Raw genomic sequence first — 24,835 nt, forward strand, 5'->3', positions numbered from 1 at the left:
GTGCGCGACCGAGAAGGGGGCGTGTCAATGGAAAAGGGGACGTGTCTATAAGACGCGTCCCCTTTTCGTCACTCTTGGGGGCGTGCCCGGCACTTACGGACACGCCGGGCAGCCCCCAAGCCCTGCAGACAGGGAGAATAGATGCCGGGCGCATGCGCCCGGCGTCTATTCTCCGGCGGTGACAGGGTCACCGCATGTTTCTCCACCTGCGGGACACTGCGTCCCGCGGGTGAGAACGGCTCCCGCAGGCTGTGAGGGCAGGGCGCTTTTTGCCCTCCTCCTGGAGGGCAGGGTGCTTTTTGCCCTCCAGAAGGATGGCAGGGCGCCGCGCCCCGCTAAAACAGCCTAGCGGGAACGCTACATTATAGATCAAGTTCAAGAAAACTGCAGAGGCGGTGATCGGGGGAAAAAACTATTGCAACTTGAAACACAATGGATTTGGCGTCTGGATACGGTCAGACCAAGGGGTTTGAATGAACAATTGTCGTTCAATATGTTTTTTTGATTTAATCCTCAGATTGCTACATTTAATACAGAGACTCTGTTTATATGGGCGTATGTAGGTCTTTGTGAGCTCGATTTTTAGATCATTTGTATGAACCTGTGTATCTACTGATTCGTCTCTACCCTTTCTGGGATTTAACTAGTTGTCTCCAGAAACGCCTACGGCGTTGTGCTCTATTTTATGCTGGCTCTATTATCAATGTCTGCTGATTTAACTATTAGAGGATGTTTCTATATATATGAGATTTTCGATATATCTATATGTATGTTTGTTTTTCTCACTGTTATCTTCACTGTTTATATATATATATATATATATATATATATATATGTGTTTCCATAGCAACGAGATGACGCTGCGGTGCAGGGTTACCATGACTCCACTTCCGGTTTTCGGCAGACGGACTACTATCATGTGTCCCGGATGTGACGTGGATCCGGAAGTGTTGGAGAACTGGGCCCGGCGGCGGCGCTGCTCGTGCGGGATTAGCTATGGTGAGTGTTCACTTTAGTATTTATACATGTATTGTATATGTCATTTGCTTTTTCGTTGTCCTGAAGACGGAGTAAAATCCGAAACGTTGACCACTGGACCTGTGTGTGTGTGTGTATATATACATATATATATTTTTATATATATACATATATATACATATACATACATATATATACACACACACACACAAACACAAAAATACACATGCATACACTTCACACATACAACACACTATTACCTTGCAGTAGCTGCAAGTAGCAGATGGGGACAGGACCAGGCACCATGTAATTAGGTCCCTCCCCCTAGCGGCAAAATGCCGTGATTTGCAGATCAATCACGAGTTGCAGAGCCAAAAAGCAAATCTGTTGATATTGTCCCCCTCCTCCCCATTGACGGGAGGCTGGTGAAGGATCGACCATCTCAATTATCTTGAGGAAGACTCGATAGGTGAAACCTGTAGATAGCGGAGAAGTCGATCATATGCTGCAAGCTCAGCATGTAACAGTCTGTTGGCACCAGCTGCAAAGCCGTGACCCAGACAAAGAGAACGAAGAATGCAAAGAGTCAAACGACTGGCAGAGGTGATCGTCATTGGAACAAGCTGCATCACAATCCGCGGGGAAAGGGGTGAGTAGTAATGCCAGGAGGTGTATTCCCCTATGGTCCCGGGTTTTTTTATACCGCTGAAGAGAGCTCTCAACGCAGGAACTGTATAGTCTTCATAACTCACAACATGTCTCAGATAAACCCTGCAATAACTAATTATATGATCTACCAGCCTATTTATAGGCAATATATACCTGTGGAACATAGATTATTCGTACCTGTATAAATCTCAGGTGAGAGTCAAACACTGAATAGTACCATATGAATGTTGTCCTGGTCTTAGGTTATGTATACCGGTAAGGTATATAGAGCAGAAGCCCATTTTTATACCTACTATTTATGCTTTTATGGTTCCCGATTTATATTTTATTTATATTTTTTTATCGAAAGGTATAAGACCTCTTGAAATATTTAGAATAAAGAAATACACTGTATTAAATTTTTAAAAAAATTGTATGACCATTTATTCAGTTAAAACATAGATTACGTAGATTCAGTTGAAACATAATTTATGCAGATCTCTAGGAAGCGCTGGGAATTTCCTATTTCTAAATAAGTAGTCAGCCAGCCATCAGGACACTAAGAGGGGGCAAAACCTGGTCCCACACAAACCGGAAATGACGTAACACAAATCATAATTAAAAAAAAACAAAAATAATTTTTTTTTCTACATTAAAAAAACACATCATAAAATTACCACCACAAAGACTATTTCAAAAACATCATAATATTAAGCGCTTTCATATTTATAAACATCAACATTATCCTAATCATGGTTAAATTCCCAATCTATGCACAAAAATACCAGGTAAGACACCATGCTAAAACTCATTCTGAAATCTATGTGAAAATATGAAATATGGTAAGAACTTACCCTTGTTATCTCTATTTCTACGAAGTCCATAGGGCTCCACAGGATACCTTGGGGTATAGGCGATAGCGGCAGACATGGGGCACCTAAGAGTCAAGTTTTCAGCCTCCCAGGATGCACTGGGGTCCCTCTCCTATACCCCACCCCCGAGCCAAGGCATCTCAGTTACGTAACAAGCCAAAGGCCGGAGGAGAAGAATGAAGAAAGTCTGGAACACACAAGAATCACATTCTCACCAGAAGTAGACGGAAAAACTGGTGACCATATCAAAGCCCATCTGCAGCACAGGTGCGACAGGGCGGAAATCCTGTGGAACCCTATGGACTTCGTAGAAATAGAGATAACAAGGGTAAGTTCTTATCTCTCACATTTTCTACTTCAGGATCCATAGTGTATCCATAGGATACCTTGGGGATGTCCCAAAGCAGTATCCTTTAAGGGTGGGGACGCTCCTGTGCAGAAAGGAGAATCCGCCACCCGAAGGAAACACCCTGAGAGGTGAAGGTATCAAATGCATACTACCTCACAAAAGGTATGGACAGAAGACCACGTGGCTGCCTTGTAAAGCTGAACAGGCACCACGGCAAGATGCCCACGAAGGACCCACACAGACCGAGTAGAATGAGCTTTAACAGAGGATGGTACAGGAAGGCCCTCATGAATGTAAGAGTCAGAAATCGCCATGCGAATCCATCCTGCCAAAGTTTGCTTAGTGGCAGGCCAAACCTTCTTACGGAAACCATAGAGGACAAACAAGGAGTCCGACTTCTGAAATGAATGTGCACGGTCAACATAAATCCTTAGAGCACGTACCACATACAAGGAGACCTCACCAGCTGAGAGGTCTCGGGAATTAAAGGCCGGTACTATAATTTCCTCATTAATGCGGAAACTAGATACCACCTTAGGTAGGAAACCAGGGAGAGTGCTAAGCACCGCCCTGTCCTTATGAAAAATCAGAAAGGGAGGGCGACACGAGAGAGCCCCCAAATCTGACACCCTTCTGGCCGAAGCAATGGCCAGGAGAAACACAGTCTTAGCTGCAAGCCATTTTACATTCACTGAACCCAGTGGTTCAAATGGCGGTCCATGGAGAGCTCTCAGGACCACAGCCAAATCCCAAGGAGCCACTGGGGGGACAAAGGGAGGCTGACTGCGAAGTATACCTTGCATAAAGGTGCGGACATCAGGAAGAGTAGCAATCCTACGCTGAAACCACACTGATAGGGCAGAAACTTGCACCTTCAAGGAAGCAAGGCGAATACCGTGATCTAAGCCCGCCTGTAGGAAAGCCAAAACCATGGATACCCTAAACACCTGAGGATCATAACCCCTAGGGCGACACCACTCAAAGAAAGTTTGGCACACACTGTGGTAAATTCTTGCAGATGTAGGCTTCCTAGCTCTAAGCATGGTGTTAACTACAGAGCAGGAAAAACCCCATGACCTCAAAAGGGCTGTCTCAACAGCTACACCGTCAAAGACAGACGACCCAGGTCCGGGTAATGGCAAGGACCTTGAGACAACAGGTCCGGACGTTGAGGCAACAGCACCGAAGTGTCGATGGAGAGACTCCGAAGATCTGAGTACCAGTGACGAATGGGACACGCTGGGGCTAACAACAGGAGCGTACCTCCTCGCTTGAATTTTCGAATCACTCGAGGAAAAAGGGAGAATGGAGGGAAGAGGTACGCAAACCTGGAAGGTCCACCGGACCGACAGAGCGTCTACCAGAAGAGCCTCCGTGTCTCTTGTTCTTGACCCGTACACAGGCAGCTTGTTGTTGTGTCAGGAGGACATGAGGTTTATCTCTGAAAGGCCCCACTTGTTCACTAGGAGTTGAAATACCTCCTGGTGAAGAGCCCATTACCCTTGATGCACGTCTTGACGGCTGAGAAAGTCTGCTTCCCAGTTGAGGACTCCTGGTATGAACACTGCCGAGATGACAGGGAGATTGCCCTCCGCCCAAGTCAGAATGCGGGACACCTGTCAGTGCCACCTGACTTCAGGTTCCTCCTTGGCGGATTATGTAAACCACCGTGGTGTCGTTGTTCGACTGTACCTGCACGGGTTTTCTGTGGAGTACATGTCTTGCCTGCTGGAGAGCTCTGAATACTGCCCGAAGTTCCAAGATGTTGATTGGAAGCGCAGATTCTGCTGGAGTCCACCCTCCTTGGAACAAGTGTGGACCGGTCACTGCTCCCCAGCCCCAGAGACTGGCGTCCGTTGTCAGAAAAACCCAGTCCGCAACCCAAATGGGGCGCCCCCTGTTCAGGTGAGCTGTCTGTAGCCACCAGGCCAGAGACAGACGTACCTCTGGAGAAAGCACCATTGTCTGTGTCTTTATCCGATGGGGCAACCCATTCCATCTGGAGAGGATCAATTTCTGCAGAGGTCTGGAGTGAAACTGGGCATATTCCACCATGTCGAACATAAACACCATGGAGCCCAGTAACCTCATCGCTGAGTGGACACTCGGAGACTCTGAAGGCAACTGTGTACCTTTGCCTGTAATGTAGAGATCATTTCCCACCATCACAAAGATCCTCTGTTGTTGGGAGTCCAACAGGACTCCGAGATGGAGCATTCTCTCTGAGGGAACCAGGGAGGACTCAGTTTATCAACCAGCCATGATTCTGCAACACAGATATCGTCAGTTGCAGATGGCACTGAAGGATCTCTGGAGACCCTGCTAACAGAAAGTCGTCCAGATAGGGTAATAAGCGGACCCCCTGCATTAGCAGGTGGGCCCCCATGAACGCCATGACTTTGGCAAACACTGGAGGCGCTGTGGCCAGACCAAAGGGCAGTGCCTGGAACTGGAAATGTTGATTGACCACTGCAAACCTGAGGAATTGCTGGTGTGCTAAGATAATAGGAACATGCAGGTATACTTCCTGAATGTCCAACGACACCATAAATTCCCAGGCTCCATTGCCAATATAATGGAACACAGGGTCTCCATCCTGAACCGATGAATCCTCAAGGACTTGTTGAGGGACTTGAGGTCAAGGATGGGCCAGTAATATCCCGTTCCCCTCTAGGGTAATGGAACAGGCACTATAACTCCAGCCTGGAGCATAGAGTTCCAGGCTGGAGTTCCAGGGCCTTGTCCTGATCTGACTGAAGGCCTGTGGTGAAAAACCGTCTGGGAGGCCTTCGCCGGAAAGAGAGGGCGTACCCCCAAGAGACCACTTCTCTTACCCAAGTGTCCGTGGTAGTCAGATACCAGCACTGGGTGAACTGAAGAAGTCGGCCCCCCACTCTGGGGTCCCCCAAGGGGAAGCTTGTCCAGTCAGGCTGAAGGCTTATCGTCCAACTTGGGAATAGGACGTCTTGTACTCCAAGCATGCTTCTTTGGCTTGGCAGATTTCTTGGTCCCCGACTGTCTTGGAAAGGACTGTATTTTGGACTTACCCTGGGCCCTATAGAGCCGAAAGGACGAAGTAACAAACCCTGATGGGACCGCAGCCGATGGCAGACATGCAGATTTAGCTGCTGCCAGCGAGGCCACAATTTTGTCCAGATCAGGGCCAAACAGGACCTGTCCATTAAAAGGCAAGCATTCAAATCCCTTCTTGGAATCTGCATCTGCTTTCCAAGAGCGCAGCAACAGGGAGGGGGGAGCCGCTACTGCTACCGAGGAGATTCTGGAAGTGAGGAGACCTATATCTAAGGCTGCCTCATTAATGTACGTGGCTGTGTCTCCGAGATTGCCAACTCCACCTGCTCAGCTGAAGTCAGTGTCCAGAGACACCTCCAAGTTATCTGCCCAGCGCAGCACACGGCCATAGCCGGTCTGGAAGCCCCTCCAGCAAGGGAATAAATGGATTTGAGGCATATTTCCACCTTGCGAACCATAACATCCTTCAAGGAGGACATGGAGGGCATGGGCAATGTTGCACTCCTCACAAGGCGTGTGACATGAGAATCCACCTGTGGAGGGGCTTCCCATTTGGAAAAATAATTATCCGCAAAGGGGTATGCAAAGGCTGGAAATGCTTACCCAGATTTTTCCACGCCTCCTCTAAATGGTCCACTAACTGACCAGGTAGAGGAAATACAGTGGCATCTCCCTTAATATCCTTAAAGAAGGCGTATTTGGATTTAGCCACAGGGGATCCTCATCTTCAATAACCAAGGCCACACGACTGCCCGTATAAAGCCAGGTATAAAGACTTTAGACAAGGACCGCCTCCTTTACACGAAGGGGCTCCTGGTCTGAAAAGTCAATCTCATCATCATTAGACATTATGTCATCATCATCATCATACTGAGCCGTCTGAAACAATAAAGACTGCAATGGTGACTCCCCCTGTAAAACGTCTGTCAGGTGCTGTATCATGTTGGACAATGAATTAACCCACAAAGGCTCCTGCGAGACATGGGGGGGGCGAAAACGGGAGACACTGAGGTACTATCAACTGCCTGGGGAACCCCTGCATGGGTGATGAGACCACCGCCTGCTGCGATAACCCCATCTGGGGAAACGCAGGGGGCGTCGCCAACTGGCCCACCAGGGTTGTAAGTGCCTTAGCAAAACAAGCCCAGGGCGGTGACAGAAATCGGGCGTGATATAATATAACATGCCCTACATAATCCCTCAGCGTTCCCATCTCCCTCCGCTAATTGTACATTGCATGTGGTACATTTTAGCTGAAGAGGATATTCTCATTCACTCCCAGACATGAGTGTAAACTGAGTGTATGTGACTCCCCACACAGAAAAACACTTTTACTGTGAGGTAATGAACACTCTGCAACACCGCACCACAAGGGCTTTTATAGAGAAAGAACAGGGATAGTAAAACTGGCTGACAGTCAGAAGTGAAAGTACAGTCAGACAGAGTTAGCATATAGTCACATACAATGCAGAAATAAATCACCTGCACTACAAGCACTATGATCAACTACGCAGAGAGCCTGGTAGGAAACAGTGCTGCATACGCTGACCTTATCGAAGGAGAGGAATGCGGGGGACCCGGACCGCAATGCCATCTGTGTCAAAATCCAGCAGCGTTTGCCACTTCCTTGAAAATGGCCACCGAGGAGCTGAGAGGAGGCGGGCCCGGGGGAGGAGCGCTGAAACAGCCCGCCAGAACGCTGTGGAAAGGCACTGTGCAGCGGAGGAGGTGCCGGCTGCGAGACAGGGAAGGTGCGCTCCCCTGGCATGCTATTAACCCCTGGGACGCTGCAGCATATCTCAACCGCTGCAGCACGCTGTCCCTGGTGGTCTAGTGGATGCGCAGGATCAGTACCTGGCTCCATACGCAGCCTGTCCCTAGGGAGCCCCCTGCCTAGGACAAGATAAGAGACTGTGAATCGACGGGTACCCACCGCGGGTGCCTGCCGCTTAGCTGAGTCCCCTTGAATCCGGCCACAGTCTGGATGTCCTGGGGTCCCCACTAGCTGAGACCCCTAGTATCCGGCAGGATCCCCGTATCAGTACCGGCGTCCTGGCCCGGCGGGGTGACGGAGCGGCAGCAGGGACCTCTAATTAGCTTGTCCCTGCTGTCCATTCATAGCAGCACAGCAAAGCTGCCTTGTCAAAAAGAACTTCAGGGGCTGTTCAGCAGCCCCCTCCGAAAAAGGTGAGCCGACTCCGAGCCGGGCACCTACGAAACTGAGATGCCTTGGCTCAGGGGCGGGTATAGGAGAGGGGCCCCAGTGCATCCTGGGAGGCTGAAAACTTGACTCTGAAGGTGCCCGATGTCTGCCGCCATCGACCTATACCCAAAGGTATCCTGTGGATACCCTATGGACCCTAAAGTAGAAAGATAAGAGTTCACTTGCACGTCATCTAAAGCTGGTGCAGCCAGTAAGTTTAGAACAGGCTAATAACCTCTACTAGTATTCAAACCAATATGCATCCATTTACACTTAAATCAACCATATTTCGAAATATACATTGAGATGTCAGTTGCCCCAGAGAAGTCCAAGGTGCCATTCAAAAATGTTTGGGACTTAAAAGTGAAGATCTACTTGTTCCAGGGAGTTCGAATGATGACATCAGACAATGGATAATTTCAGTACCTATTTTAAACTTGGTATTTTAGTGCGCATACATTGGGAATTTAACAATGATTAGAATAATGTTCGTATTTATATGTAGGTGGTTAATATTATGATGTTTTTCAAATGGTCTTTGTGGTGATAATTTCATGATGTGTTTTTTGGGATGTAGTTAACTTACCAGCGGCCAGGATGCCGGCCGTCAGAATCCCGACCTGGGACTAAAAACAGGCGCCGAAATACCGAGGGGGGGGTTAGGATGCAGACACGCTGGCAACCTGTGGCCTGATATACACGAGTTTCTGGTTGCTATTCAAAGTTTTTGGCCATAATCGTAGCCACATGAGGACACTTAACAGAAATTTTCATGCTAAATTTTATTTATTGAAATGCTAATATATAACATAAAAAATCGTGGTAATAAGCCCCACTCGCATCTCTAGTAGTCCATAGAAGCAACTGGGGTGTCCACATGGATCCAGTATGAGCAAACATATAAAAAAGGGGGCATTCACCGGGTTTCCAAACATAGAAAGTCATTTAATTGTTACTTTACATAAGATATCTCATAATTCATAAATTCACATGAACAGTCTCATCCAAAAGAATAGACTCGACATTTCAGTCCTAAACAGACATTTTTCAAGAGGCACAACAGCACATCCATGGATTCTAGGTTGTCCATAACTGTTTTATGGAACTCCAACACAGGACTGCTTGCACAGAAGCCAGTAGCACCCTTCATGTTTTTTTTGGCGTTTTTCCAAAAATCTACATTTGATTAGTAAACAGTGTTACCGAAGCTTCCTCGTGATAGAAAAACATTTGACATAAAATTAGATAACCCCTCTTTTGTGCTACATACTGAGTTTTATTTAAAAGTGCCTGTCAGAGCCCTTGGCAAGTTTTAATTGTGATACAAAGTCTATAATGCAATAGATTTGATCCCAAAATCATCTTAAGCTGGGCATCCACTATACAATTTAATTTTCTGTCAGATATCTGTCCAATTCGGCTGGTTGGAATGAAAACCCGGTAATGTATGGGAGCAAATAGTCGATCATATGGTTTTAAACACTGAAAAAAGGACAAAAAAATAAAAATTTTCAAATTAGTTATATTTGTGTGTTTTAACCAATTTGTCTGAACAACCATTTTTGGCTATTTTCCAGTGTTTGTGAGCAAATGGACGACTGTCACTTGCTCCCCTACATTACCAGGCTTTCATTCCAACCAGCCAGATTGGACAGATATCTGACAGAAAATTGTATAGTGGATGCCCAGCTTTTTTTTTTTTTTTAACATGACGACAACCTGACCAAATCTGCTGCAGCATAAGTGGGCAAAATCATCAAATGTGGCAATATATTTTGGAACACAGCATGCAATTTTATCCATGTTTGAGAAAGGATTTCTACTATTTTCATAGTAAGAGGTCTAGAGACACCATTCGTTCAATCTATATAGGTACTGTACAATTTGTATAAATGGTTGCTGAATTCAGCACTCTAGGTAAAACTGAAATTCCACTTACTTGGTCTTTTATGCTGTCTCCTGTAAACATATATTTCATGTTGTAAAGGAAGTCACAGATAGGATCCATAAAATTCAGGTGGGTGCTGCACTGATCCACATTCAACAACATCTCATAGAATGCCACACCAATCTATGACAAAGTAAATATTGTTAGTGGCTAGAAAAAAAATGTCTTCAATAAAATTAACTTTGGTATCCAATGTATAATGAGCAGTAGGACTACATTATTTATCAGGGAACAATTTGAATGATTCCTCACAAAAAATGGCATCCTTCTTTGCAGCAAAAAGGACGACGCAGACACACTGGCATATAAAAAGGAAAACCTCATCACAGTATGAACTATTTATTTGCTAACAATCAGATTCAGCATACAAATGTGCCCCATCATTGCAACGTTGTCTGTGCCAACAAGCATATACCTTATAGGAGACTCTGTCGCACTTCTCGTATAGATAACGGATGCGACCCGTATTGGGATTGACTAGACCTATAACTGAGGCGTGGAGTCTAACGTGTCGGCGGTGTTCACCAGGGACCCCTGCAAGGAGGTATCGACCTAGCTGCGTCCGACACGCAGGTTGCAGCCCCCAACCTAGGTTCCATTATACAGGTGCTGGTGAACTGTGGATGAAGTGGTGGTAAACAGCGTAGTAGACAAGCCGGGTCAGAATCCAAACGAGCAAATGGTACCAGGGGTCAGACAATATCGGAGTCAGGAGCAGAGCCAAGGTCAGAATCGGAAAATATCAAGTGCAGTACCAGGGAGGAGACAGAGACGGGTCAGAAACAAGCCAAGGTCAAAACAAGGAGTCTGTAACAAGGGTATGAACGCGGGAGTAAGGTAATGGAGCCTATACTCTGGCACTGGAGAGCTCCCAGGAACTTCCTAATATAGGTCAGGGTTCAATACAGCACCAATCAGTTTCCCCCTAATCCCGCGCCTGTCCCTTTAAATTTTAAACAGTACAACACACCAATTCGGAGTCACATAAATTACGTGTGATCTTTCTCCATTTATCTTTTTAACACCCTTGGTTCTGAAAGGGAACAAATAAACCAGAGGATAACCCCACAAAACCAACAAGGCATCTATCAGCATACCTCTTGGTTCTCTAGTACTGGCACAGTAAACCCTTGCCTTGTGGTTCAATCTGGACGCCATAAGGTCTATGAGGTAACTTTACTAAGTGGCAGGTTTGAAGTCATTTCAAGCCCATGTATTGATGGCAGGTTGTATTGAAAAAATGCAGTATTTACTAAATGTTGTATTGACCTACTAAATAGAACCCACCATCAATCCCCAATGTTTTCTAAAAGCCTGTCCCACCGGGACCGAGCCACAAAACCATCCATATCCCATCATAATTTACAAGCCTGCATCTCTAAGATCGGGTCAGGCTTGTATAATGTAAACATATGAAAAAATGGTGCAATTTGATAACCAGCCCTGGGTTATTCAGCCTAGACTGGGAGTGGAAAATGGGGTGGGGAAATGGTGTTGGATCCCCCGTATTTTCACTAACCAGGACTAGGCTGAAACAGTCAGAGCTGGTGACACTTTAGCAGGGAGTCATGAAGCGCAAGATATTTATATTTTGGTACAAACTATGTCATTCAATGTCCTGTTCTATTATAAAGTGTCTAAAACTTCTCTGCAGTTGTTTTGAGCTTAGTAAATCTGTGGGATGCTATCCAGCCAGTAAACAGACAAAACCACTGGGATTTCAAATTCACCCCTATGTCAGTTGTCCCATATATCTATCACTCCCTGAAAGAACTCAGGATGCAGGTGTGATACCCCGGTGGCTTGTGGGGTGAAGTTTGTGCAATGCGTACAGAGCAGAGGTATGCTGATTTATGGTCCTCTTCTAAAAATATGTTTTTGCTGTACACTGCCCTGGCATAGAGGCAATGTTTTACCCCTGGTAAACAGAGATATGGATACAGATATGATTCAATAGAATAACACGGTTTATACCACGGTCTGGTAGAAGGCCTAATGCAATCACAATACAAATAATGAAAGTTAATCCTACACTGTATCCATTAAATTACAATGAAATCCTACACAAAAATAGTAAATGAAACAATTATGTAAGAAATAAAGTCTACAATATAAAGTATTAGAGTACTTCTTGTGGCTAGTTGCTGCACAGTAAACGTTGGTTAGCATAAGAGTGAGAATAACGCTTAAAATCTAGAGCAGTAACAAGCATAATCTCAGTTCTGTCTGAACTAAAGGTGTGAGGTGGATTCAATATTAACTCCCCTATTGGTATTGGGTTTTCACAGTATAGCTGAAGTCACAGGTGTCCATAACACTCTGGTAATATGCCTCAGCTTGAAATCACTGTTTATTCTCTGCGGCTGTTCGCTGCTCTTCTCAAGATGTCACCCTATCTCCGGAAGCTGCTTTTCTACTTAGGAGGGGGCGATACCATTTTGTAGAGAGCCTAACGGCCCTAATGCTCCACTGGTTTCTACTTGCTGGTTCAGGCAAATGCCACTTCAGGGGAAAAAAGGAACTTCTCAGCCTGCTGACATTTACTGCCACTCATCTGTCCTCTCTCCAACTGTCAAACTGTCACTTTTTTTGTACCCCAGAGGATTGTGGGTGCTGTAGTCTCCTGCAGCAGTGCAGCTCCCAGACAAAAGAAAGTGATAACGCTTGACTGAGGGGTATCACACAGGGAACACTTCTGCCTTGAATGCAGATATTGATGGCTGAGGTAGTCAGCCTCCCAATTATCTACTCCTGGGAAAATATTGCAGTGAGAGACTGCACATTTCTCTCAACCCTTCTCATGATTCTGGCTTATTAATGTCTTGAGAAATCCTTGCATCTCTCTAATGGTTCAGGAAAGCCAAGGCCATGGTATGGTCTAACTGAACCTTTATGGAGAGTACAAATCATAATTATTGATACCATAAATTTCCCTTTTTCCATGCTGTTGAAAAAACAAGATTCAATCTTGAACTTGTCCATACAGAGATCAACATGCAAAGATTTCAAACTGAGAATGAGTCAGATGAACTCATCTCGTTTAGGTTTATGAACCAGATAAAAAAAAAAAAAAATAGGATTTTGGTACCAGTAAAATCCCTTTCTCAGGCACTTTACATTTATAAGAGTGAGTGACTCCTCCCCCTCTATCCTCCAGAAGCCCCAGTTAAAGAAATGGAGCCCGAGGAGACGGAAACATAGAAGACATAGCTGAGAAGGAATCAGAAAACGCATAATACATAATGCATACAACAAATGCAAAAACAAAAGACAATGGCAAGTAAACCAGTGCTGGAAGGGTGTCCAGTGTCCCCTGTGGAATCAGAGAAAGGGATTTTACTGGTACCAAAATCCTATTTTCTCCTTCATTCACCGCGACCACACTAGATTCTGAGGCCGCAAAAGTATCAAACCGATAAAAAAATAAAAAAAAACGAACAAAGGTATGGACCGTGGACCAAATAGCCGCACGGCACAACAGGGAAGCAGAGGCACCCTGACAAGCAGCCCAGGAGGCTCCCCCAGAGCGAGAGGAATGGGCAGAAACAGAGACCGGCGGAGGCCGGCCACCAGAATGTAGGCCTGTGGAATGATGATGAATCCATCTGGCCAACCTCGTTTGGAAGCATCATAAAGGACAAACCAGGAGTCTGACTTCCGCATTGCTGCAGCATGGGCACCTAAAACCAATGAGCCCGCACAAATACAAGGTGAGGAAAGACTGAGCCGTCCGACAACACCAGAACCACAATCGGCTAGTTGATGTGAAAGGCTGAAACCACCAAAGACTGCTTGGTACGGAGATCCAGACGGTCCTCATGAAAAATGAACCGAGAATACTGGAGGAACATCAGAACTAAGGCGTAACCCAGCATACCGGCCCAGTTATAGAAAAGAAAAATACGGGACAACGGAAAACAGAGTTAGGAAACACGTCCTTCACACCAGATGCGATGATAATGAGCTGACGAGCCCTGAACACTTGTGGAAAACAGAGTCTGGAACCCCACTACATCTAAGTTAGCAGCCTCAACAACCAAGTCATTAAATGCAGCCGCTGAAAGTCTGTGTATACGAAACGGTGAAAAGGTAGGAGCCAGGGATCCTGAAGAGGAGCAGATGGAGATCTGAGAACCAGGCCCAGCGGGGCCAGTTCGGAGCCACAAAAAAGACAATTTACACTTCTCGCTTAAAACGCTTGAGGACTTGCGGAAGGGGAAAAAGAGGGAAGAGGAACACAAAGTCGTACCACCAAGCACTGTCAGAGCGCCTACCGCCTCTGCATTCGGGTCCTGAGTCCTGGAGAAGTACCAAAGTACCTAATGATTGTGCATGGAGGCCATGAGATCAATTTCTAGCCTGGCTCATCTTCTGACTAGCTGTTGGGAAAATTGCCTGAAGAAAAGTCCATTCTCCAGGGTTAAGGTCCCGACGACTGAGAAGGTTGGCCTCCAAGTTTTCCACATCTGGAAGAACATCCCCGAGCTCCCATCATATGGAGCTTTGCCACTCATTAGAAAACAACTCGCTTGCGCATGGCCATGCTGTTGCACGTCCCTCCTATAAAAGGGAATTGGTATGAAATACCGCCAGCGGCAGCCCAACAGGAGCAGAGTGCGACGCAGCGGAAGCCCGACAGCGCTGGAAATCCCGATCGTGGATAGGTAAGTATTTACTAACCTAACCCTCCTTAGGGGTGCCTAACCCTAACTTCCCCCCCCAAGTGCCTAACCCTAACCACCCCCTTCCCCGCTGCCTATCCCTAAGTCCCCCCCGGGGGTGCCTAACTCTAACCCTCCCTCCCCCTAGCCTAACCCTAACCCTCCCGGGGGGTGCCTAACCCGAAGTGCCCCCCGGGAGCCCTAAACCTATAACCTGTCCGCTCGCGGCGCCCGTCATCCCTACGATCGGAATGCCGGGCGCCGGTCTTCCGGCGTCGGGGAAATGCGGGCGTCTATATCTAGACGCCCGGCATTTCACCCTTGCCGGGAAATGGCGGTCGGGAAGCCGGCTGCCGGTATTTAGGCAATCGGCTTCCCGATTGCCTCCCTATAAAAGATGTACATGATGACAGTGGCGTTGTCCGACTGGACTCGAACAGGCCGATTCTCGAGAAGGAAGGTAGCTACCAGAAGAGCGTAGAAGACTGCAAGGAGTTTCATCACACTGATCAGCAGTATCAACTCGTGACATGACTATCAACCCTGGAAGTTGTTTTGCAGAACAATCATTACACACAGAGTATGTTAGCCAAGGCGTATTGCTCTAGCAAGGTGGCGAAAAGTTTAAGTTAAAACCAAGGCAATGTGGATATAACCCCCCAAGGAGATATCAGCGCAATAAAGGAGTGGCAGACCAGGTCTATCCAACATAGAAAGAATAGAGAACCAGCCGGAGACAAAAAAAATAAAACTGCCATACAGTCTCCCCAGAATGGGAGACACTGACACCATGCTGGTGGGACTCGCGCTGTAACTCCGCCCCTTTCCTTCCCATAATCGTGGAAAGCTTCTTGCCGCCGGTCCGTGGAGACCCAGACCCAGCTGCAAGCACATTGTCCTTGCTATCGGGGAAGGCTGTGTTCTTGAAGTGTGGACAGGGACCCGGACGCTGCAGCTCAGCCCACTTTCCTTCCCGTAATTGGGGAAAGCTGGAATTCCCGCCTTGCCGGTGGAGAGCGGCGGTCCGCAAAGACCAAGACCCAGCTGTGGCAGGTCCCCGCTGCACATTGTCCCTGCTATCGGGGAAGGCTGTGCTCTTGCAGTGTGGACAGGGACCCAGACGCACGCTTCAAGAAGCGGCGCAGTGTCCCCTCCGGCGGCTCCCTCTGTCTTGGCATTGGAAAACTACGGTGCTACACAGGGAGCACTTGGGGGAGGGAAGGAGTGCCGCAGAGCTATCTCAGTCCCTCGCTAGTTGGGGAAGAGATTCTACTTACCACTGCCGGCAATCAGGTCTGCGGCTAGGCATAGGGTAGCACGGATGCAGCTTCTATAGTAAGCTGTGGCGTGTTTCTCCCTGAGTTACTGTCAGGGTGCCAGGGACCCGGACACCCACTCTAGAAAAGCGGCGGAAGGTTCCTCCTGATGTCTCCATATAGCAGGCTGACAGATGCAGCTCTCGTTCAGCCTGTCCTCAACGCTGTGGGAGCTATAAAATGAAATAAAGTGAAAATAAAAATATATTAAATGTGGGCTGAGCTCAGCCCCAAGTGACCGGCTCTCAGGCGCAATTCTAAAACAGGGGCTGCTGTGGGATAGAGGGGGAGGAGTCACTCACTCAAATTTATATTGACAGCTCCTCCCATCCACCCGTCTAAACCCCAGTGTCCCCTGGTGGATGAAGAAGTTAGAATAGAACCCCAACCACCTCTGGTTTACAGGAGCAACTACTCCTACTGTACTGCCGAGAGCAAAGCCTGAATTCACTCCTTCAATACCAGACGCTTCAATATATCTGTGGTAGACCCATTGAAAAGAATAAACCTGGGATTGGACCAGCGAAGTCTACGATATTACCTCAACAATCAGTCTTAAGGGCAGCTTGCTGAGGGATGCAGCTTGATGTGGATAAAATAAGTGTGCTTTCTGAACAGTTAAAAAATACAGTTGAACAAACATTGATCATCATCTAAGACCAGGTAATTACAAAATCAATTTTTGCAAGTGGTTTGTGTTTTTTATGTTTTTACCCAAAAATTCACAACATTTAATGTACCAAAAACTTGTTTTAATAATTTCACTTCATGGAATCATCTCTAATAATCTACTCTCCTCTTATGAACACACATGAGCTTTTTACTTATCTATACACATTGACAATAACATCCACAACCTGTTGCCATAAAAATCTTTTATAAAAATCCCACAGATATATCTCTCCAGCTGCATTTATTAGTTGGTTACATATCACCAAATCCAGGCCCCACCCAAAATGGACTATAAATCCAGGTAACCACATAAAAATCACGTGTTTCCCTTCACCCTCCAAATCACTAAAATGTGCCTTATGGAATGCACGCTCTGGGCCTGATTCAGACCCGGTCGCAAGCGCTGAGCGCTCGCAACCGGGTCGATGGTGGCCCAGAAGGCATGCTCACGATGGAGTCGGCTCCGTCGTGCACATGCGCGAGACCCGGATAGCGACGGGCAAATCCGTCGCTCCGGGTACCACACCAAAGGGGGCGTGCTGTTGATGTTGAGTGACATCACGCCCCCTTTGGTGGGCGGGTCGGGGGGGTGGCTGCCCAGACGGAGGCCGTTTGGGAGCGGCCCCACTGACATCACAAGTGTTTGAGCCGAAAGCTCTCTGGGGCTTGCGGCCACGAGACCCTACCACAAGGGTCTCGTCAAAAGCCCGATGGTCGCGATGGTCTTGACCATCATCCTGGCAGCTCGCATTAGCTGTGTAGGCCGCTCCATAAAAAAAAAAAAAAAAGACGCCCTGATTCATAGCGAGCGCTGTCAGAGCGTCCGGCTCTGAATCAGGGCCTCTGTTTGCAATAAATGAACATCCATCCATGACCTATTTATTTCAACTAAACTCAACATCTTGGCAATAACAGAAAAATGGCTCACACGATCCCCTACTGCACTTTCATGCAGTGACCTACACTTCACACACACCTCCAGGTCTGTTAATAGAAAAGTAGGTGGGGTTGGAATATTACTGTCCCAATCTTTCACATACACAGTTGTCCCACAGGTACCTTCACTCACATTTATATAATTTGAAGTACATTCTAACAGGACTTTCACCCCTTTCTCTCTGCGAGTTGCTGCTATCGCCGACCTGGTCCACCACAACAATTTCTGTGACATTTTTCTGCCTGGCTCCCTCACTTCCTATCCTCAGACATCTCTACCATCATTATGGGTGCTTTAAATATTCCTACTGACAAGTCCACAATCTCATTATGCCTCCAAACAACTCTCTTTAACCTCCTCTCTTTGCCTCTCCGAAAGGACTGACTCCTCTACTCATCAGGATGGCCACTGCCTTGATCTTGTATTCACCAGACTATGCTCAGTTTCTGATTTCACTAATGCTCCTTTCCCTCTCTCAGATCACAACCTTATCACTGCACACTCTCCTCCATTACATCAACCTCAATGTCATTGAAATCAACCAAGTCTCCTCAAACCCGTAGAAATATTAATGCTATTAATTTTCAACCACTATCCACCTCTCTACAACTATTCTCACCAATTTCTATATTCACTTCTCCTGAGACTGCTGCAAACCTGAAACAGAATCTAGACAAAGCTCTCGATGAAGTAGCTCCAGCTACCCATCACACACCACGTAGATTTAGACATCAACCATGGCATTCTAAATTAACAATGCATTTACAAAAACTATCACTTAAAGTAGAACGTCCGTGGAGTAAGTCTCGTATTCCAAGGGACTTTCTCACATATGAGACGATCTACAATGCCTAACATAATGCTCTGGATGCTGCCAAATAAACATATTTCCAATCTCTAATCTCTGCTCAAGCCTCTAACCCCAAGAGATTATTTAATACATTTAAATCGCTTTATACCCGCCCACCATACTGCTATCATCTGTGCATAAGATCTTGCCTCCTATTCCAAGGACAAGATTAATAAAATCCGAAATGAAATAGTATGCTCTTCCGAAGTCAGTGACCTGCTCAATTCCCTACCTGAACCCTCTAGCACATTCTCCTCATTTGACCCAACAAACGAAGATGAAGTATCTACTCTCTTCTCATCCTCCTACTCTACTACCTCTCCTCTTGATCCTATACCCTCACAAATCAGTAAAGCTCTGGCTCCTGTGCTCATCCCAACCATAACAATCTGTAAATCTGTAATCTCTCTCTCTCTACTGGCATCTTTCCATCAATGTTCAAGCATGCAGTGATTACTCTCATTCTGAAAATACAAAATTCTGACCCAAACACTCTTTCAAATTACCGTCCCATCTCCCAGCTCCCATGCCCCTCCAAGCTACTTGAAAGACTTTACACCCACCTCGCAAACTTTCTTAACTCACACAACTTATTGGACCCACTTCAGTCTGGCTTTCGTTACCAACACTCCAGAGACAGCACTGACTAAGGTAGTTACTGATCTGGTCACTGCCAAGGCTAAAGGCCATTACTCACTTCTAATTCTGCTAGATCACGCTGCTGCTTTTGACACTGTTGACCACTCTCCTCATACAAACACCACAAATCACTAGGTCTTTTAAGGACACCGCTCTTTCTGGGTTCTCGTCCTACCTATCTAACTTCACTGTTCATTTTTCTGATTTTGCCTCCTCTTCACTACCTCTATTAGTTGGAGTACCGCAAGGCTCAGTCCTAGGTCCTCTGCTTTTCTCAACTGAATGTCTTACTGCCATTTCATCTTGGATGTCATCTCACCACCTTAAACTTAATATTTCTAAAACAGAATTAATTATATTTCCACCGGCCAATAACAGTTACCAACCTGATCTCTTTATCACTGTTGATAACTCTACAATCCACCCTGCCCCAAAAGCTTGCTGCCTAGGTGTCATCCTTGACTCTGAACTGTCCTTTGTTCCCCACATTCATTCAATCTGTTTCAAAATAATGTTACATACTAAAAAACATATCCAAAATTCGACCATATCTCACACAAGACACTGCAAAAACTCTAATCCATGCACTCATTATTTCCTGCATTGACTATTGCAATAGTCTCCCTACTGGTTTTTCCAAAATCAGGCTCTCGCCACTACAATCCATTATGAATGCAGCTGCAAGGCTGATCTTTCTCGCCAAACGTTCATCGTCTGCTGCTCCACTCTGTCAGTCCCTCCATTGGTTACTGGTTTTCGACCATATTCAGTACAAAATACTTTTACTTACACAACGCTATTAATCAAACCACACCAACATACATCTCTTCACACATCTCAAAATATCTCCCAACCCGACCTCTCCGCTCAGCACAAGATCTGCGTCTCTCATCCCCACGCATTACTTGTTCCCATGCATGGTTACAGGACTTTTTTCGGGCTGCACCCCCACTGTGGAATGCCCTCCCATGCACTATAAGACTTTCCTCTAGTCTCCAAATCAGGGGTCTTCAAACTTGGCCCTCCAGATGCTGTGGAACTACACATCCCAGCATGCACTGCACATAGTTTTAGCATGCTGTTATATCAAAAAGGTGGCAGTGCATGCTGGGATGTGTAGTTCCACAGCAGCTGGAGGGCCAAGTTTGAAGACCCCTGCTCCAAATCTTCAAGCGTTCCCGGAAAACTCACCTTTTCAGACAAGCTTATCAGATTCCAGAACCGCCCACATAACCTTCATAGCTTCCATACCTAATTACATCCCCTTTCACAGTCCACACATAACCTCACACATTGTCTTTCTTTCACATCCTCCTTACCTTTGGCTAACATTCCTGTGTGACTGGATCATACAGCCCACCAAGAAAAATTGCATTCTGGCTGGACCAAAATGCAATATATACACCTATCCTTGTTTATCAATGGCTATCACCCTATAGATTGTAAGCTTGCGAGCAGGACCTTCCTACCTCTATGTCTGTCTGTTATTACTCAGTTTTGTTCGATTAATGTTTCCAATTGTGAAGCGCAATGGAACATGTTGCGCTATATAAGGAACTGCTAATAAATAAAGAAAGAAAAAAATCACTCAAGAGTAGAAAATAACTCCATCCACTTGACTCTGGAGTGTAGCAGGTGAGCTCCCACCATAGGGGTCCCTGCTTGCGTGTCCTGATCGCCATGCCTGCTTTCTATCAGCCAGTTAGCAGGTGACCGATGGACTGCTCAAGCTTACTTCCTTTTCCTATGACCACCACAGGAATCTGAGGCGTGGCCTGAAGGGCTGAAAGAAACTAAAAAACTGACACTTGTTTTTGAGCAAGACCATACTTGTCCACTTTTTTGGCTGAACTCCCTTCCACCTCTCTCTCTCTGTGTTGGAAAAATATACAATAGTAGTAAAATTATGGCCCTCAAACTGGGGTGGGAGCAACTGTCACCAACTCCACAGTGCAAAATCAGCAATGTTCAGGTCCATTAGCACAAGAAAAAAAATGGTCTGTATCAGTCCATATAAAAAATATGAAATCACCATCACAAATTGTACAAAGATACCTAAACACAGCTCTAGTCAATTTATAATAACTATCGCTGATAATACTGTTGCATAAGCTGAACCTTATTTTAAGGCCTGTTTTCTCCCTTCAATGGTAAAATGCCTATCCAGAAAAAAATATATGTTGTAGTTTCAAATCTGCTTTTTTAATGAAATTTTTTAAAAAAATGGTTATGCTTCTTTTTTGCATTATGACTTAAAAAATAGGCAAAAATTCACTGCGAGATTTAGGAGAGCAATTTTAAATAAAATATTATCACAGGAACTAAAGTAGTTTGGAGTCTGATATTTTATGCCTGTGGTGTCCGCTGTCATACTAAAATAAGGTTTTCCTTTGGAGATATAGGCAACTGAATTCCAGATTAAGCTTTACATGACATTTTTTTTGCCTACTTTGGCCTCATTCTGTGAAAAGTGTAAAAGCATGTTTACCTTAGGACTGTCATTTTTTAAATTGGGTCCAGTTGCACCCACCCCCACTTTGATGCCCATAGTTTTGCCAATATTGCATATTGTAAACTAAAATTTTATCTTAAAGTTAGTCTGACATATATTCCAATCTTCATGTTAAGTTTTAACAAAACTGGAAATGATCAGGTATGGAACCCAAGTCCACCCATTGAAAGGAAGAGATTTGAGGGCCTTTTTTGATTTAGTGTCAGCCTGCCATGTGCTGAGCCAGAGAGTCCACCTAGCACCACTGCAGAAGCAGACACTGACGATAGAAGGCTAGAATCTAGACTCTATTATATAAGTGTGCGGTTGCTGGATATTCTCCACTGAGATGCCTGAATGCAGATCATCATACAGGAATTATGCCCACCTCTTTCTTAGGGCCGTATTCAATTAGCGGCAAAAACAGCATTTTTTTTCCCCCATAGGTGAAAACGGACGGTTTTCGTCAAAAAAAGGCGATTTTTGCCAGAAACAGGCGATAACGCAATTGGCGAAAAAAAAACTGGAGAAAAGTTTTCTCCATCCCAGACCAGGCGAAAAAAAAATGCAAAATCCCTATTTTTGGCTAAAAATGTGGGGATTTCTTTCAGAACCCTTTGGATATCCCCCTTATGATAATTACCCCCAAAAAAATTTGTAGGTTGCGCACTTTGGCAAAAAAAACAAAAAAAACTTTGAAAATGATACAAAGCTATTTTTTCCCAGGAAATTACCTTTCCATGTAAATTGAGGGTACTTTAAAATGGGTGCAAGTATATTTTCGTGTCGTAAAAATACAATTTTAAAAAACAGTCAGCTGCGACCGCGTGTGATGTTTAAAACACTTCACACAACCATAGCGCCCTCCGAAAAATCAGACCGAATACATTAAAAACCATTTTCAATGTTTTGTTTTTTTTACCCAAAATTTGCACGGTCGTTTTTCGCCAAAGTGCGCAACTTACAATTTTTTTGGGGGTAATTTATCTTCGGCAGGGGGAGGGGGGTAAGGGAGGTGTCCGAAGGGTTCTGAAATAAATCCCCACATCTTTGGCCAAAAATAGGGATTTTGCATTTTTTTTTCATCTGAACTGGGATGGAGAAAACTTTTCCAGTATTATTTCGCCGATTGCGTTTTCGCCTGTTTTTTGGCGAAAATAGCGCCTGTTTTTAGCGAAAAACGTCCATTTTAGCCTATGGCGAAAAAAATTCAGTTTTCGATGCTAATTGAATACGGCCCTTATTCGGAAGTCACAGGACTCAGGTAGAAGGTCTTCCAATTGTGCGGAAGAAGGAAAGATTAAAGCTTCCTTCTATTTACATTTAAATAAACACGTATCCTAAGGAAGAGTAGCGAGGATTTAACACTTAGATTCATACTCATTTGCACATAAATTTACAAGTGTCGCACATCAAATTAATCAGTGCAGTCTCCTGGTGTGCCTAAGTGACATTGTGACTAAAATGTATTATCGGGTGAAAAAGCAGCAAGAAAGACGCTCAGCGATAGTCGCTTGGGAACTGGCGCGTTGAGAAGGGTGACTGCAGCAATAGTGTATAAGGACACATCAGTATGTACAAAAACGCTGAGAGTGCGTGCTTTGGATACAATAAGATTAATTTACATTGATTTTTAGAGGTTTAAAATTCTGTATCACATACGTAGAAGTCACTCTTCAGTGTGTCACGGCACAAAAAAGTTTGAGAACCACTGGACTACACCATGGGGAAATTCTGAAGGTACAAGTGCCACTTATTTACATAAAGGGTAACGAAGACTGTTGAAAATAAGTAATTCATACATTTAAAATTTACTTAAAATAAAGCTTAGGCATATGTGCTGAAAAGCGTTAAGTGCCTCTATTACCTCTATCATGCACCTTGTCCGTTCTTGCTGAAAACGCTGCAGGAATGGTCCTACCAAATGGTAGACATAGAGTAACTGATACTCCGTTTTCACTATGGGAATGAGAACTTCAGGGAGGAACCTGCAAAACATGCCAAGTTATTATGAAGACATACTTTGATATGTATAAAAATAAAAAAAACCTTAAAATCGAAACTGTCAAGATGGAGGTGCCTCAAGCATCTTCAAAAAAAATCATAACCAATCAAAATACTTTGATGGATAGAACCTGTAAAACATGCAGTATTTTCAGCATACATGGACTAAATAAAATTTATAGTTGGTGTACATACTTCGGGATGAGAGATAGTTGCCCAATGCTTGAATGGTGCCACACAGCATGTGCCAGAGCCAGTGTGTAACTGCAGCTCATCTCAGAGTACGCCTTGTGACATGCCGCAAAGTCAAACAGCTGAAAAGGGTAGCCAACCCATTCCGTCTCTGATGTAAGACTTGGACTGTTAAGCACACTAACAATACGATCATGGAGAACTATCCAATAGGGTTCCTAAAAATAATACAACAAAGATATGGCTTACAATGTATATGATATGATAGGTTTAGGAGTAAAGCAATAAACATATAAAAGTACTCTACTCAACAAAATGTAAAACATTCTCAGCATCTGGCACATAAATATGTTTTTGCCTGATTTAGGGATGCTGAATTCAGTGGAAAAATCTGATTTTCTCTATCATGTCACATTTATTAGATACACACAAGCAAAAGCGGTAATCGCAATACCTGAAAGGAAAAAAATAGATGAGTGAAAATTTCAGTTAATCTCTATAAAAAAGTCCCATCATATTCATTTATAAAATACTAATAAAACTACAGAAACGCTGAAGCCAAATTAGCCATAATGTAACCGTTAATAAAAGAGAAAATGTAAAGTCACTTTGCTTTAGGGTAGGGATGGGGAACCTCCTGTTCGGGGGCTGTATAAGGCCCTCGGAGCTTTTTCCTGCTAGCCTCATCTGGCTAGCAGGGTGTCTAGAATGGCACCCTGCAGCCAGAATCTATGCAGCAGTTCTGCCTGGAGCGTCCTTAGGATGCTTCAGACGGTCACACAGCTGCCCTTACAGCTCCCCGGAGCATCCTCAGGATACTGCGGGCATTGCAGTAGTCACTGAAGATTGTGGCCCCACCCTCTTGTGACATCACACGGATGGGCATGGCCTGCACCTGTCCAGCGAATAATGTTTTATATATCAAAATGGCCCTCGGCAGAAAAAAAGGTTCCCCACCCCTGCTTTAGGGAAATAATAAGAGTTATGGTATAACATACCTTTGTTAACTATTTTTTCGAGGTCCATAGGGTGCACAGGAACT

The 24,835-nt window shown here is 45.1% G+C and overlaps 1 protein-coding gene across 2 annotated transcripts in view; it reads right to left on the minus strand.

Moving 5' to 3' along the window:
• Positions 1-24,835, minus strand: part of MED23 (mediator complex subunit 23) — a 168,309-nt gene that overhangs the window by 15,201 nt on the left and 128,273 nt on the right. For both annotated transcript variants that reach the window (XM_088443095.1, XM_088443094.1), the window contains 3 exons: positions 23,797-24,011; positions 23,465-23,585; positions 10,023-10,154 (listed from right to left, as the gene is read on the minus strand). In XM_088443095.1, the coding sequence (XP_088299221.1) occupies positions 10,023-10,154; positions 23,465-23,585; positions 23,797-24,011 (468 nt within the window). The remainder of the gene's footprint in view (positions 1-10,022; positions 10,155-23,464; positions 23,586-23,796; positions 24,012-24,835) is intronic.

Source organism: Taudactylus pleione, unplaced genomic scaffold (genome assembly GCF_031769625.1).
Source record: "Taudactylus pleione unplaced genomic scaffold, aTauple2 ptg000326l, whole genome shotgun sequence".
Lineage (NCBI taxonomy): Eukaryota > Metazoa > Chordata > Amphibia > Anura > Myobatrachidae > Taudactylus > Taudactylus pleione.